This window comes from Quercus robur, chromosome 5 (genome assembly GCF_932294415.1).
Source record: "Quercus robur chromosome 5, dhQueRobu3.1, whole genome shotgun sequence".
Classification (NCBI taxonomy): domain Eukaryota; kingdom Viridiplantae; phylum Streptophyta; class Magnoliopsida; order Fagales; family Fagaceae; genus Quercus; species Quercus robur.
This window is the reverse complement of record NC_065538.1, coordinates 81,598,107-81,615,429: the sequence shown is the minus strand read 5'-3', so window position 1 is coordinate 81,615,429 and position 17,323 is coordinate 81,598,107. Positions and strand designations below refer to the sequence as shown.

Sequence of the window (17,323 nt, the reverse complement as noted above, 5' to 3'; positions counted from 1 at the left end):
CTAAAGTAGTAATATCGGTTCCTAGTAACTTCTTAATTGCAAAGAAATAAAACTCATACACCTACCATCCATGGCTCTGATACCATTGACTACCCAGGAGTGAGCACAGCAACTCCTGGGTAGTCAATGGTATCAGAGCCATGGATGGTAGGTGTATGAGTTTTATTTCTTTGCAATTAAGACGTTACTAGGAACTTATATTACTACACAGCCACTACTTGCTCCTTGTTAGCGTTGGTCAGCCTACAGACTCGTTGGCAAACCATAGTTTCGCGTTGGTCAGCCCCTTTGTTGTAGCCGACGGACAGGCGTTGTTTGGGTGGTCCCGCAATGGAGTTTTCCCGAGGAGGTGGTCCCGATAGCAAGGATACCAGTGGTTAGTAATAGTTCCGCCAGTAATTATTAATTGTTTAGAAAGAGAATAAATACATTTATCAGCTCATCATCTGTTTGCTTGTTCACACTTAGGCTAGGCACACACTAATTGAAACATGGACTATGATGATATAGATTATGATGAAGGCTACAGCATGAAAGATATAGATAATAATTGGTCAAATAGTGATATGGAATATGAAACAGATTCTGATTCTGATAGTGAAATTGATGATTATAATTATAATGGTAACACAAATAATTGGAATAATTTAACAGGAGATAAAATCAATCGACAGACTAATAAACACAATAATAGTTTTTTAGACAGAATTAATAGAAAGTTGGAGTCCTTGGAAAATAATGACAGATCTAGTATATATACTAAAGTTGAAAAGAAAAATGACAGTTTTTTGGACCCCTATGAAAGAATGAAAGCTTTAAATTCAAATTATAAAAAAGAAATAGAATTTGAACCCCATCTAAGATCATCTGTTACAGAAACTATGACAGATAATTGGTTTATAAATAGTAATTCTAAAGAAGTTGAAGATAAGAATTTACAAGTAACTGACAGATTAGTTGATAAAGATATTGGCCCTATTAACGAAAGAGTAACACGTAGAAGCACAATAGAAAATGACAGACTAAAAGAAATTTCTAGTTCAGTACTAGACACAGATAGACAGAAGAACCTAATAGAGATAGACAAGAAAGAATCTCTACATGAGAAGTTGATAGATAAAGAGATGAAAGAAATGTTTGAAAGACAGAGTAGTAAAGATGTAGGGAAAGTGATAAAAGGACAAAGAAGCCTAATAGAGACAAATGATAGAAGAAGAATTGAAAGACATAAAGATGAAGGTGTTATACGTAGAAAGATAGAAAAAGAAATAGGAAAAGATGATAGCCTTAGATATAATGATAGCTTGAAAGAATTATATGAAAGACAAAACAGTGAAATGGTACGTAGGAATTTAGATACAAAAGAGATAGAAGTAGAAGAAAAGATAAAACATGAAAGAGAAATAGTCAACAATGGTAGGAAAAATAATAATAGTAATTTAAAAGAAAAAGCAAATAGTGATAGTGTAGTAAAAGTAAAAATGGAAGTAAAAGACAAAAAGTGTAATAGTTTTAAAGAAGAAATTGATGAGAAACTTAAAACAATTGACAGAACGGAAAATCACAGTTTAATAGAATTGGCTAAAAAGATAGAAATTTTAAGTTTACCAATAGAGACAGACAGAAAAAGAGACATAACAGTTTTAAATACTACAGAATTATCAGATAATGAGAAAACTGACAGACATGTTGATAATATTATTTGTCATAAATGCAAAAGATATGGACATACTAAAAAACAATGTGACAGACATAATAGAATTACTAAACAGATTAGTAAATTAGAATTTAAGAAAGATATTATAAATGAATTAATGAAAATATTTAATGTTAGTCAAAAAGAGATAGATCAAGTTAAGAAAGAGTTAAAATCAACCAACCCACTTAAAATTAATAAGAGAGAAAGAAAACAAAAAGACATAATGATAAAACTGATAGAAAATCTACCAAATCACTATAAAGACAAGAAAGAATATTTATTAAAATTGAAAGACACTATAGAAATACCTATTGCTTGCATTAAGTGCAGGAAATATGGTCACCATGTTACGGATTGTAGAAAGAAAGAAAAAGACAAGAAAGAAAAGGTAAAAATGAAATTAAAACAAGATGGTGTAAAGATAAAACCAATAGCTCTACTGACAGAAGAAGAAATGGTAAAAAATGAAATTAAGGAAATTAAAGAAGAAAATCTGACAGACATAAATCAACATAATATTGTAGAAATAATAAAAGAATTTTCTAATTCCATGATAGACCCTTTTGATAGACAGAATTTCTTAAGTTTAATTGACAGAGTAATTTTCCAAAAATGGCATACAGAAATTACTTTAAAGTTTTTCTTGACAGAAATTGCTTTGACAGATTCAAGTACTGATATGAATTATGAAAGATTAATACCCTTAATGTGTTATGATAAATCATCTGAAAGATTAATTCAGGCCAATAGAGAAAAACTGATAATTAATCATAATATACCTAATGTTCATATATGCCATGACAGAATATATTTTGAGACAGCCTTTGTTTTAATTAAAGACTTTCCTTCTAAAATCATTTTAGGAACTCCTTTTATGGCTTTAATTTATCCTTTTTTAATGACAAATAAAGGAATTAAAACTAATGTGTTAGAAAAAGATATATTGAATTTACCACTTGTCTTGACAGAAATACACTATTCCAAAAAGGTTACTATTTTAACAGACATCAATGATAGAGGAATCTATAGAACTGAAAGAAGTTTGTCATCTTTAAAGACAGAAATGCTACTTGTTAATCAATTAACAGGAAATGACAAAAGAGAATATAAACAAGATAGAAAGACAGAGATATGTTTTTATTATTCTCCTTGTTTTTATTGTTTTTATTCTCCTTTCTTACATAAAGTCCAATCTACAGAAGAATTCATAGAAGACGGAAATATGAATGCAATCTTTTGTAATCAATATGCATGGACTAATAGTATATGGACTGACAGATGGCAATTTGAGACTATTGCCCCCACACAAAATATAGATGGTAAAATTATTATTAATAATGACAGACAAATTGATAGACTGATAGAAGTACTAAATGACAAATGTACACCCTTTATAGCATCTTTAAATATTCATATAACAGATATTTTAATAAAAGAATCTTTGACAGACTCTTCTTTATTGATCATTAAAGAAAATATTAATTGTGGTAATTTCTTGAATAATGACAGATTTAAATTCCCAACAAGTAGAATTAATTATAATCCCTTGACAGATTCTCCTATTAATGAAAGACTTTATGAAGATAGAATCATACTAGATTTAAGAAATATTCTGAATCTCACTTACCTTGACAGATTCCAACATGACTTTTCTAATATTGTTGCTACTCAGCGAGAGCACAAAAGTGTACAAAGAAAAGTTTGTTTTATAAATTCTGTTTGTTTTATAAATGTTTTTATTATTTTAAAATATTTCAAAAGAATTTCACAAAAAGACATTGACAGAAGAATTCCAAAAGAAGTTTTTATTTGTCCCAAATATAATCCTTTTCCAAAAACCCAATTGCAGACTACCATGAGTAAAAAAATCTCTCAGACAGACAAGGGCAAGGCACCAGCGGTGCAACCCAGAGGTTTCCGAAAGCCCTCAGTCAAAATTTCGGATATGCATGAAGGCGTCTCGATAGAGACAATATCCCTTCAGGATACGCTGCTAGCAGAGGCAATGTATTCATGTGGTGATAAAAGTGTAATTCTGCAAAAAGTACCCGACAGAGATCTTATGTTTCAAGACGGAGAATTTACAGACCTTCCCCTTCATATTAAACTACTTCTTGATAATTTACAGACAGCATTCACCCTCAGACAGAAACCCTTATTCCAAATGACCCTTCAGGCTTTGGAATTACATCTTGTTAGCACCGGGGCATTTATTGAAGCACTCGGTTGTCAACTCCCTAGCAAGGAGGATGGAGATTCAAGCTCCACAAAGACAGAACTACAGTCTCTAAAAAGCTATCTTATGGGAACAAGCTTTTCAAAGCTCCACCCTAAGATTCAGCAAAAAACGAGACTTGCCATTAGAACCTTACCCCCTGAAATCCAACAGAATATATTGACTCATAAAGCTATAACAGGTTCTTATGACAGATGGATGTATCTTTTTAAATTATTAGTCTCTACAGCATTTATCAGAACAGAAGACATGACAGATGATATATGGCTATCTCATAAGGCTAAATGGTATGAAAGTTTTGGAAATTCAGACAGAGTGTATGAAAGAACAGGAGACAGATTTGATCCCTACCCGGGATTACTCATCAACACAGAGACAGAAGATCCAGTAATCTGTGATCCCTTATGGTTATCTGAAATGCTAGAAGCAGGGTTTATCAGAAAATTAACCATTACTTCTGCAAATCAGATTAGTCTATTTCCCAGAGTCATCCAAGAAGCAGCAGTGCAGATTGGAGGACTTAATTATATGAAGATAGAAATCTGGAGTACTCTTCCAGTTTGGGACACTAGCTATTATATGGAAGCTCAACCAGCACACATTTTAGTCCTTATTCATGATTGGTGTGGTATCCTTGAATATAACTGGTATACAGGTGATACTTACTTACCACTTGATGATCCAGGTGCTCTGGCTCAAGAATGGTCCAATTTCATGAGTAATAAGATTTATGAAGAACAGAAAGAATTAGACAGAGGTTTTCATTTATATGGCTACACCGACAGGATAGCTGTGTATGGCCCAAAACCTTCGGCAGGAAGGCTCATTGGGAAGAGAAGGATTGTTAAAGATCCCAGATTGATGACAGCCAAAGATCATGTTCCTGTTTTCATTCCTATTTCATATTGTGCCCTATGTAATGATTATGGAGTGCTTCACGAGCATGAGCAGTATGAGGATAACACTGATCCGCTAGATTATGATAACTACGCGGATACAGATTGATAGACAGATAGACAGACGGCACAGACAGACAGAATACTCTTCCGACAAACAGCGGCAACAGATCACTATTCACCAGCGACAGATCACTATTCACTAGAGACAGATCACTATTCACCGACATGCATGGATAGCTTCCAGACAGATCCATCACAGAAGACAGGCCCGTGACAGAAAAGACAAAAGAAGACAGAAGACAGATTGCCTTTTACTGTTCAAGATTCTACCGACAGATTAACTTGAGTTTATTTTATTTAACTCAGGTTACTTTTGAGAACTTACCATGGTTCACTTTATCTATAAATAGACAGACTCCGAAGACAGAAGGCAGGTTCAGAATTAAGGTCCAGAACGAAGGTCCAGTTTTAAGTTTAAGTTTCCATTCCAAGGTCCAATCCTCAGAAAGACTTTTAGCTAGCTTTACTTTTAGCTTTCCTTTTCCTTCTCCGAAAGACTTTTGTACTTTACTTTCTTTGTAATCTTGTATCCTTCCTTTCAGACAGCTTGTAACCTTACCTTTCCAGACAGACAATCCTTGTAACCCTTTACAGCCTTTACTTTGTAATCTTGTAACTCTTCAGACAGTTCTTATTTTCAAAGCTTGTAAGAAAGACAGTTTATTTTCAAGTATAATCAAAGACAGAAGTGTTTTCAAGTAAGATTTTATTTGTTTCAGTTTTATATTCCATACTCTGTTTTAATCTATTTTGACTATATCTATTTTGCTATTCTCTTCTTTATAAACTATTTTATCATTGTTTATGCTTCTATATTACTGCTGTGCTCACTCCTGGGTAGTCAATGGTATCAGAGCCATGGATGGTAGGTGTATGAGTTTTATTTCTTTGCAATTAAGAAGTTACTAGGAACCGATATTACTACTTTAGCCACTACTTGCTCCTTGTTAGCGTTGGTCAGCCTACAGACTCGTTGGCAAACCATAGTTTCGCGTTGGTCAGCCCCTTTGTTGTAGCCGACGGACAGGCGTTGTTTGGGTGGTCCCGCAATGGTGTTTTCCCGAGGAGGTGGTCCCGATGGCAAGGATACCAGTGGTTAGTAATAGTTCCGCCAGTAATTATTAATTGTTTAGAAAGAGAATAAATACATTTATCAGCTCATCATCTGTTTGCTTGTTCACACTTAGGCTTGGCACACACTAATTGAAACATGGATTATGATGATATAGATTATGATGAAGGTTATAGCATGAAAGATATAGATGATAATTGGTCTAATAGTGATATAGATTATGAAATTGATTCTGATTCTGACAGTGAAATAGATGATTATAATTATAATGGTAACACAAATAATTGGAGTAATTTAACAGGAGATAAAATCAACCGACAGACTAATAACCACAATAATAGTTTTTTAGACAAAATTGATAGAAAGTTGGAGTCCTTGGAAAATAATGATAGATCTACTATATGTACTAAAGTTGAAAAGAAAAATGATAGTTTTTTGGACCTCTATGAAAGAATGAAAGCTTTAAATTCACATTATAAAAAAGAAATAGAATTTGAACCCCATCTAAGATCATCTTTTACAGAAACTATGACAGATAATTGGTTTATAAATAGTAATTTAAAAGAAGTTGAAGATAAGAATTTACAAACATTAAAAGCAACTGACAGATTAGAAATTGGCCCTATTAACGAAAGAGTAACACGTATAAAAGATGATAGTCCTATAGAAAATGACAGACTAAAAGAAATGAAAGAAATAGTGGAAAAGCAAAATGATAGAGAAGTTTCTAGTTCAGTACAAATTATATGTAAAGAGCTAGACACAGATAGACAGAATAGCCTAATAGAGACAGACAAGAAAGAATCTCTACGTGAGAACTTGATAGATAATGAGAAAGAAATAGTAAAAAAGATGAAAGAAATGTTTGAACGACAGAATAGAGAAGATGTAGGAAAAGTGAAAGACATAGTAAAACAAAGAAACATGATAAAGAAAGAGAAGAAAAATGATAGTTTAATAATTCATGATGATAGCTTGAAAGAATTGCATGAAAGACAAAAAACTAAAAATGTAGAGAAAGACATGCCTAAAGATAATAGTAGTAAGGAATCACTACGTAAGAAGATAGAAATAGAAGAAAAGATAAAACATGAAAGAGAAAAAGTCAACAATGGTAGGAAAAATAATAATGGAAATTTAAAAGAAAAATCAAATAGTGAAAGTGTAGTAAAAGTAAAAATGGAAGTAAAGGACAGAAAGTGTAATAGTTTTAAAGAAGAAATTGATGAGAGACTTAAAACAATTGACAGATCTGAAAACCACAGTTTAATAGAATTGGCTAAAAAGATAAAAGTTTTAAGTTTACCAATAGAAACAGACAGATTAAGAGACATAACAGTTTTAAATACTACAGAATTATCAGATAATGAAAAAACTGACAGACATATTATTTGTCATAAATGCAAAAGATATGGACATACTAAAAAACAATGTGACAGACATAATAGAATTATTAAACAAATTAGTAAATTAGAATTTGAGAAAGATATAATAAATGAATTAATGGAAATATTTAATGTCAGTCAAAAAGAGATAGATCAAGTTAAGAAAGAGTTAAAATCAACCAACCCACTTAAAATTAATAAAAGAAAAAGAAAAGAAAAAGACATAATAATAAAACTAATAGAAAATCTACCAAATCATTATGAAGACAAGAAAGAATATTTATTAAAACTAAAAGACACTATAGAAATACCTATTGCTTGCATGAAGTGCAGGAAATATGGTCACCATATTACGGATTGTAGAAAGGAAGAAAAAACCAAGAAAGATAAAGACAAGAAAGAAAAGATAAAAATGAAATTAAAACAAAATAGTGTAAAGATAACACCAATAGCTCTACTGACAGAAGAAGAAATGGTAAAAAGAGAAATTGAAGAAATTAAAGAAGAAAATCTGACAGACATAAATGAACATAATATTGTAGAAATAATAAAAGAATTTTCTAATCCCATGATAGACCCCCTTGTTCCTTCTACAGATAAAGAAGTTGTAGATATTAATATTTCAAACAATAGTAATAAATTTGATAGACAGAATTTCTTAAGTATAATTGACAGAGTAATTTTCAAAAAATGGCATACAGAAATTACTTTAGAGCTTTCCTTGACAGAAATTGCTTTGACAGATTCAGGTGCTGATATGAATTATATACAAGAAAGATTAATACCCTTAAAGTATTATGAAAAATCATCTGAAAGATTAATTCAGTCCAGTGGAGAAAGACTAATAATTAATGTTCATATATGCCATGATAGAATATATTTTGAGACAGCCTTTGTTTTAATTAAAGACTTTCTTTTAAGAACTCCTTTTATGGCTTTAATTTATCCTTTTTTAATGATAGATAAAGGAATTAAAACTAATGTGTTAGAAAAAGATATATTATTTAAATTGATTCTACCACTTGTCCTGACAGAAATACACCCTTCCAAAAAGATTACTATTTTAATAGATATCAACGATAGAGGAATCTACAGAACTGAAAGAAGTTTATCATCTTTAAAGACAGAAACGCTATTTATCAATCAATTAACAGAAAATGACAAGAAAGAATTTAAACAAGACAGAATGACAGAGATATGTTTTTATTCTCCTTGTTTTTGTTCTCCTTTCTTACATAAAGTCCAATCTACAGAAGAATTCATAGAAGACAGAAATATGAATACAATCTTTCGTAATCAATATGCATGGATTAATAGTATATGGACTGACAGATGGCAATTTGAGACTATTGTCCCCACACAAAATATAGATGGTAAAATTATTATTTCTTTTAATAATAATGACAGACATATTGATAGACTGATAAAAGTACTAAATGACAGATGTACACCCTTTATAGCATTTTTAAATATTCATATAACAAATATTTTAATAAAAGAATCTTTGACAGACTCTTCTTTATTGATCATTAAAGAAAATATTAATTGTGGTAATTTCTTGAATAATGACAGATTTAATTTCCCAACAAGTAGAATTAATTATAATCCCTTGACAGATTCTCCTATTAATGAAAGACTTTACGAAGACAGAATCATACTAGATTTAAGAAATATTCTGAATCTCACTCACCTTGATAGATTCCATCATGACTTTTCTAATATTATTGCTACTCAGCAAGAGCACAAAAGTGTACAAAGAAAAGTTTGTTTTATAAATGTTATTTGTTTTATAAATGCTTTTCTTGTTTTTCTTATAAAATATTTCAAAAGAATTTCACAGAAAGACATTGACAGAAGAATTTCAAAAGAAGTTTTTATTTGTTCCAAATATAATCCTTTTCCAAAAACCCAATTGCAGACTACCATGAGTAAAAGATTTTCTCAGAAAGACAAGGGCAAGGCACCAGCGGTGCAACCCAAAGGTACCCGAAAACCTTCAGTAAAAATTTCGGATATGCATGAAGGCGTCTCAATAGAGACAATATCCCTTCAGGATACACTGCTAGCAGAGGCAAGGTATTCATGTGGTGATAAAAGTGTAATTCTGCACAAAGTGCCCGACAGAGAGCTTATGTTTCAAGACGGAGAATTTACAGACCTTCCTTTTCATATTAAACTACTTCTTGATAATTTACAGGCAGCCTTTACCCTCAGACAGAAACCCTTATTCCAAATGACCCTTCAGGCTTTGGAATTACATCTTGTTAGCACCGGGGCATTTATTGAAGCACTCGGTTGTCAACTCCCTGGCAGGGAGGATGGAGATTCAAGCTCCACAAAGACAGAACTACAGTCTCTAAAAAGCTATCTTATGGGAACAAGCTTTTCAAAGCTCCACCCTAAGATTCAGCAAAAAACGAGACTTGCTATTAGAACCTTACCCCCTGAAATCCAACAGAATATATTAACTCATAAAGCTATAACAAATTCTTATGACAGATGGACGTATCTCTTTAAATTATTAGTCTCTACAGCATTTATCAGAACAGAAGACATGACAGGTGATGTATGGTTATCTCATAAGGCTAAATGGTATGACAGTTTTGGAAATTCAGACAGAGTTTATGAAAGAACAGGAGACAGATTTGATCCCTACCCGGGATTACTTATCAATACAGAGACAGAAGATCCAGTAATCTGTGATCCCTTATGGTTATCTGAAATGCTAGAAGCAGGGTTTATCAGAAAATTAACCATTACTTCTGCAAATCAGATTAGTTTATTTCCCAGAGTCATCCAAGAAGCAGCAGCACAGATTGGAGGACTTAATTATATGAAGATAGAAATCTGGAGTACTCTTCCAGTTTGGGACACTAGCTATTATATGGAAGCTCAGCCAGCACACATTCTAGTCCTTATCCATGATTGGTGTAGCATCCTTGAATATGACTGGTATACAGGCGATACTTACTTATCACTTGAGGATCCAGGTGCTTTGGCTCAAGAATGGTCTAATTTCATGAGTAACAAGATTTATGAAAGACAGAAAGAATTAGATAGAAGTTTTCATTTATATGGCTACACTGACAGAATAGTTGTGTATGGCCCAAGACCTTCAGCAGGAAGGCTCATTGGGAAAAGAAGGATTGTTAAAGATCCCAGATTGATGACAGCCAAAGATCATGTTCCTGTTTTCGTTCCTATTTCATATTGTGCCTTATGTAATGATTATGGAATGCTTCATGAGCATGAGCAGTATGAGGATAACACTGATCCGCTAGATTATGATAACTACGCGGATACAGATTGATAGACAGAAAGACAGAAGGCACAGACAGACAGAATACTCTTCCGACAGACAGCGGCAACAGATCACTATTCACCAACTGGAGACAGATCACTATTCACCAACATGCATGGATAGCTTCCAGACAAATCCATTACAGTCCAGACAGATACAGACAGATTTTATTGTTCACCAGCATGCGTACCCGGACAGATTGCCAGATAGAAGACAGACCCATGACAGAAAAGACAAAAAGAAGACAGAAGACAGATTGCCAGATAGACTTTTACTATTCAAGATTCTACCGACAGATTAACTTGAGTTCACTTTACTTAACTCAGGTTACTTTTGAAGACTTATCATGGTTCACTTTATCTATAAATAGACAGACTCCGAAGACAGAAGTCAGGTTCAGATTTTAGGTCCAGAACGAAGGTCCAGTTTTAAGTTTAAGTTTCCATTCCAAGGTCCAATCCTCAGAAAGACTTTTAGCTTTCCTTTTCCCTTTCCCCGAAAGACTTTTGTACTTTATCTTTTTGTAATCTTATAGCCAGACAGCTTGTAACCTTACCTTTCCAGACAGGTAATCTTGTAACCCTTTACCTTTCCAGACAGACAATCTTGTAACCCTTTACAGATTTTACTTTGTAATTTTGTAACTCTTCAGACAGCTCTTATTTTCAAAGCTTGTAAGAAAGACAGTTTGTTTTCAGTATAATCAAAGACAGAAGTATTTTCAAGTAAGAATTTATTTGTTTCAGTTTTCATATTCCATACCCTGTTTTAATCTATTTTGACTATATCTATTTTGCTATTCTCTTCTTTATAAACTATTTTATCATTGTTTATGCTTCTATATTACTGCTGTGCTCACTCCTGGGTAGTCAATGGTCTGTAAATTCTCCGTCTTGAAACATAAAAGCACTGTCGGGCACTTTTTGCAGAATTACACTTTTATCACCACATGAATACATTGCCTCTGTTAGCAGTGTATCCTGAAGGGATATTGTCTCTTTCGAGACGCCTTCATGCATTTCCGAAATTTTGACTGAGGGCTTTCGGAAACCTCTGGGTTGCACCGCTGGTGCCTTGCCCTTGTCTGTCTGAGAGAATCTTTTACTCATGGTAGTCTGCAATTGGGTTTTTGGAAAAGGATTATATTTGGGACAAATAAAAACTTCTTTTGGAATTCTTCTGTCAATGTCTTTTTGTGAAATTCTTTTGAAATATTTTAAAATAATAAAAACATTTATAAAACAAACAGAATTTATAAAACAAACTTTTCTTTGTACACTTTTGTGCTCTCGCTGAGTAGCAACAATATTAGAAAAGTCATGTTGGAATCTGTCAAGGTAAGTGAGGTAACTGTACTATATGTCGATGCCTGTGCCAAAAGGCAGTAGGTAGACTAGAACAAATATCTGTCTCAATCTGTCGTCTAAATGAATTTATTTTAATATTTAATATGGGGTCAGTTAATTGATCAGTTATCCTTTTATATTTTATTTCTGTCTTTAAAGATTCCAAATGTCTATTCTTTCTGTCAATTCTTTTTCTATCAATTTCTTTTACTACGGTATTAAGTGAATAAATATCTTTTGGAATTGGTGGTAAAATAAATTTAAAAAGGATATCTTTCCCTAGCACATTGGTTTTGATACCTTCTTCTGTCGTTAAAAAGGGGTAAAGTAAAGTCATAAAGGGGTTTCCTAGAATGATTTTAGAAGAAAGGTCTTTAATTAAAACAAAAACTGTTTCAAAGCAAACTCCATCATTACATATGTGAGCACTAGGTATTTTATAATTAATTATTAATTTTTCTCCATTAGCTTGAGCTAGCCTTTCAGATGATTTTTCATAATACTTTAAAGGTATTAATCCTTCTTGTATACAGTTCATGTCAGCACCTGGATCTATCAAAGCAATTTCTGTCAAAGAAAACTCTTTATTAATTACCAAAGTAATTTCTGTATGCCATTTTTGGAAAATCATTCTGTCAATTAGTCTTAAGAAATTCTGTCTATTGCCATCATCTTCAAATTTACTGTCTGTGGGATTAGAAAATTCTTTTAAGTTTATCAATTCTGCAATATTTCGGTCATTTATGTCTGTGGATTTTTCTTCCTTAATTTCTTTAATTTCCTTTTTTACGATTTTCGCTTCTGTCATTAAGTCTTGTAGATTTATTTCTCTCATTTTCATTTTTATCTTTTCTTTCTTGTCTTTTTCTTCCTTTCTATAATCCGTAACATGGTGTTCATATTTTTTACATTTATGACAAATAGTATTACTAACATGTCTGTCAGTTTTCTCATTATCTGATAACTCAGTAGTATTTAAAACTGTTATATCTCTATTTCTGTCTGTCTGTAAGAGTGTATTTAAAATTTTCATTTTTTTAGTTAATTCTGTCAAATTATCATTTTGGGTTTCTATTATAGGTCTTTCAATTAATTTTAGTCTTTCATTTACCATTTGTTTTAAACTATTACATTTTTTGTTTTTTACTTCCACTTTTACTATACTATCATTATTTTCTTTTAGATTACCATTATCATTTTTCCCATCTTTGTAGACTTTGACTTTTTCTCTTTCATGTCTCATCTTTTCTATTTCTATGTTCCTACGTAGGGATTCTTTGCTACTATTTGTTTTTGGTTTTTGCATGTCCTTTACTTTCCCTACACCTTTACTATTTTGTCTTTCATGTAAGTCTTTCAAACTATCATCATAATTTTTAGGACTATCATCTTTCTTTAGATTGTCTATATCTAATCCTTTATGTAGAGTTCCATTTCTTAATTCACTATTCTGTCTTTCAAACATTTCTTTCGTTCTGTCTTGTACTATAGTATTAGTCTTTTCATCTTTTAACTTCTGACTTAGAGATTCTTTAAGGGAGTTATTTTCTTTACTGTTTTGTCTTTCTATGTTTTCTATCATTTCTTTTACTATGCCTTTCCTTATCTTACTTCTTTCTTTATCTTCATTTATTATATCTCTGACACTTTCTATAATGAGCCATTATAATTATAATGTCACTTTCCCTACGTCTATCAGAATTATATTTTAATCGTATCAGAGCCATGGTATTAACGACAGATTAAAATATAAATTCAAATTCTATTTCCGTACACAACCTTAATTTCAACTGTAGTCCTTACTCTTAAGTCTATATTCAACCGCTTTTTTTGGGCAAGAGAAGAGAATGAGATATAAGCAACCTGTAGTCTACACAAGGGACAATGACTTGACTTATATTTTGCGATGTTACTTACGAAAGTCTGGAGTAGCTTGTCCGTTACACACACGCTTTACAAAAGCCACTTTTGCACAGAAATCATGATTTCCAACTTTGTGATGCATAGAAAAAAATGAAACCAGATTCACCATAAATAGTTAGATAAACAGGGCCTCCCCGATCCCTTTACTGAATTCTCACACAAAGTAGGTTCAAACGAAGTTATGGGTATGGGACGTCTTAGCAGGAGTATCTTGTTGTCTGTCCTTTGTTGCCTTTGTTTAAACTTAGGCGTTGTTGCTGTAGACACCATCAGATCTTCTCAATTCATCAAAGACAAAGACTCTTGACTACATGATCTCCAATGGAAGTGTTTTCAAACTGGGATTCTTCAGCCCAGTGAATTCTACCAACCGCTACCTAGGGATATGGTATAACAACATTTCTGCATTCACAGTCGTATGGGTAGCGAACAGACAGAAACCCCTCAACGATTCTTCTGGACTTCTTACTATATCTGAGGACGGCAACCTTGTAGTATTAAACGGACAAAAGGAGATTCTTTGGTCATCGAATGTTAACAACTCTGTTGCCAATTCAAGCGCCCAGCTTTTAGATTTGGGGAACCTTGTCTTAAAAGAAAACACTATAGGGACAACCTTATGGGGGAGTTTCAAAAATCCTTCTGATACAGGCTTACCCGAGATGAAATATAGTACTAATGAAAGAACAGGTGAGAAAGTGCAGTTGACATCATGGAAAAGCCCTTCTGATCCATCCATTGGAAGCTTCTCTGCTGGAATTTCTCGTCAAAGTCTTACTCAGGGATTCATTTGGAAAGATGGTAGACCATATTTCCGCTTTGGTCCATGGAATGGTCAGGAGTTTATTGGAATACCAACAGTTCCTATATTTCATGACAAATTTAGTGTCATACAAATCCCAGATGGAACTACATATTTAACTTCATCTTCATACGTTGTCCTGACTACCCAAGGAAATACAGAGGTAAGAATTTGGGATAGTGAGAAGGAGGATTGGGAGGTTGTGTGGAAAGCTATGCTCAGTGTGTGTGATATTTATGGCACGTGTGGTGCATTTGGAAGCTGTAATTCAATGAGTTCCCCAATTTGCAGTTGTTTAGAGGGGTTTGAGCCAAAGAACACAGAAGAATGGAATAGACAAAATTGGACTAGTGGATGTGCAAGGAGGACACCGTTGCAGTGTGGGAGCGTGAACACCAGTGGTGAAGCTGGCAAAATGGATGGGTTTTTGAAACTGAACATGATGAAGGTGCCAGACTTTGTAGAATGGTCAGAAGCTCAGGAAGATGATTGCAGGCAGCAGTGTTTGCAGAATTGTTCTTGTATAGCTTATGCATTTGATTTAGGTGCAAGTTGTATGACATGGACTCGAACCTTAATTGATACACAGAAATTCTCTAACAGTAGCGGAATTGATCTTTATATTCGTGTAGCCCATTCGGAATTTGGTGAGTTGTTTTGCTCTATGTCAAAAATTTATCTATGCTTCCAATCATGCACCCATAACGAACCCCCTCCCCCCAAAAAAATAATAATAATAATAATAACTAGTCGCTAACCCGTGCGATGCACGGGATAGTTAAACAAAATTTATACACATTCACTTTTATTGATACAATCATTTGAAAACAATTCTAACTAATACCAAATGTATACCGTGCATTGTAGATCTTGAATGCTATACTGTGCGTTTAGGGCTTCCTACATCTGGAGAGAGAGAGTTTGCAGAAACTAAAGAAAATCTCTCTATAACTTAAGAAACACAATATACTAAAATTAAAGAGAGAAAATTTTTGGAGGACAAAATATTATAGATAATTTAAAAGAATTTTGGTTTAATTCCTTAACACTGCAACTCCATAAAATTTATACTAATAATAATATTTTATGATAGCGCAGTTAGAATTTTGGTTCTTGAACACTGAATTGGAAATTGATTATATGAGTATTCAATAGTAAACAAAGTACTATGTATTAATTAATATATAAACAAAACTAACCTTGAATGCTACACTGTGCGTTTAGGACTTCCTGCGTCCGGAGAGAGAGAGAGTTTGCAGAAACCGTGACTTTATATTTCTTAACTTGAGAGAGGGGTAAGGCTGCTAGGGTTTTGAGGAGTTATAATGTTTTTATTTTTATTTTTTAAAAAATATTGTGCTGACGTGGAAAATTGTGCTGGAGAGAGAGAGTTTGCAGAAACCGTGGCTTTATATTTCTTAACTTGAGAGAGGGGTAAGGTTGCTAGGGTTTTGAGGAGTTATAATGTTTTTATTTTTATTTTTTAAATATTGTGCTGACGTGGAAAATTGTGGTGCCAGCAGAGGCTTCGGTTTTATATATATATATATAGATTAGTTATCTTTTTTTTTTTTGAATTAGTGCAGTACAATTTTCTGATTTACAGATACAAATGGAGATGTGAGGAAAATTGTCACTATTACAGTTATCATAGGAACAATTTTTATTTCAATCTTCACGTACTTATTGTGGAGGTGGATTGCTAAACGCAAAGGTAATATTCCGACTAGAACTAAAAAAATGTACTTGGAAATGTTGCTATATATTATACTCACAAATGTTAGTGGAAATCAGCAAGGAGAAAGAAAGAGAAGGAGATGTTAATGTTCAATAGAGAAGCACATAAAAAATTTCCAAGTGAAGACATGCTTGGAGACAATCTGAACCAATTGAAAGTCCAGAAACTACCACTATTTGATTTTGTGAAGCTAGCGAGTGCAACAAACAACTTCCATGAATCTAACAAGCTTGGGCAAGGTGGATTTGGTCCCGTATACAGAGTAATGGTTGCTCTTATAGAGTTTCTTGTCTGATAGTGAATATGTACTTAACGATTTGATGTTTGTTTGTAGGGAAAATTGTCAGATGTGCAAGAAATTGCAATAAAAAGACTTTCCAAAACTTCTGGACAAGGGTTGGAAGAGTTTATGAATGAGGTGGTAATAATTTCTAAGCTCCAACATCGGAATCTTGTTAGGCTCCTTGGTTGTTGTGTTGAAGGAGAAGAGAAGATGTTAATTTATGAATACATGCCGAACAAAAGTTTGGATGCATTTCTCTTTGGTTAGTTAATTTTGATATCATATCTTATTACAAAAATATTTTACATTATTTAAAAAAAAAAAATTGTGGACAAAAGTAGTGTATTTTGAGACAATCGAACAATATTCTTTGTTGAGGTACTTCACTTGAAAAGGTTTTTTGAGGATTTCAACCAAATGAACTTCTTCTTCATGTTCATTCACCTATTAACTTTAACCCTCACTTTCTTTCTCTCGTTTCTTTTGTTCAAATTCAATAGATTCACACAAAGAAATATTGCTAGATTGGAGAAAACGCTTCAACATTATAGAAGGAATTGGGAGAGGTTTGCTATATCT

General features: G+C 32.9%; 1 protein-coding gene across 2 annotated transcripts in view; it reads left to right on the top strand.

The window, feature by feature from the left end:
• Positions 1 to 17,071, top strand: part of LOC126727357 (G-type lectin S-receptor-like serine/threonine-protein kinase At1g11300) — a 19,241-nt gene extending 2,170 nt beyond the window's left edge. Inside the window, exons 1-4 of one of the 2 annotated variants that reach the window (XM_050432970.1) lie at positions 14,017 to 15,370; positions 16,330 to 16,437; positions 16,518 to 16,723; positions 16,796 to 17,071. In XM_050432970.1, the coding sequence (XP_050288927.1) occupies positions 14,233 to 15,370; positions 16,330 to 16,437; positions 16,518 to 16,723; positions 16,796 to 17,011 (1,668 nt within the window). In that variant the 5' untranslated portion in view covers positions 14,017 to 14,232 and the 3' untranslated portion in view covers positions 17,012 to 17,071. Of the gene's footprint in view, positions 1 to 14,016; positions 15,371 to 16,329; positions 16,438 to 16,517; positions 16,724 to 16,795 lie in introns of those variants that run through there. The other variant, XM_050432969.1, reaches the window with a different exon arrangement.
• The last annotated feature ends 252 nt before the right edge of the window (positions 17,072 to 17,323 follow it).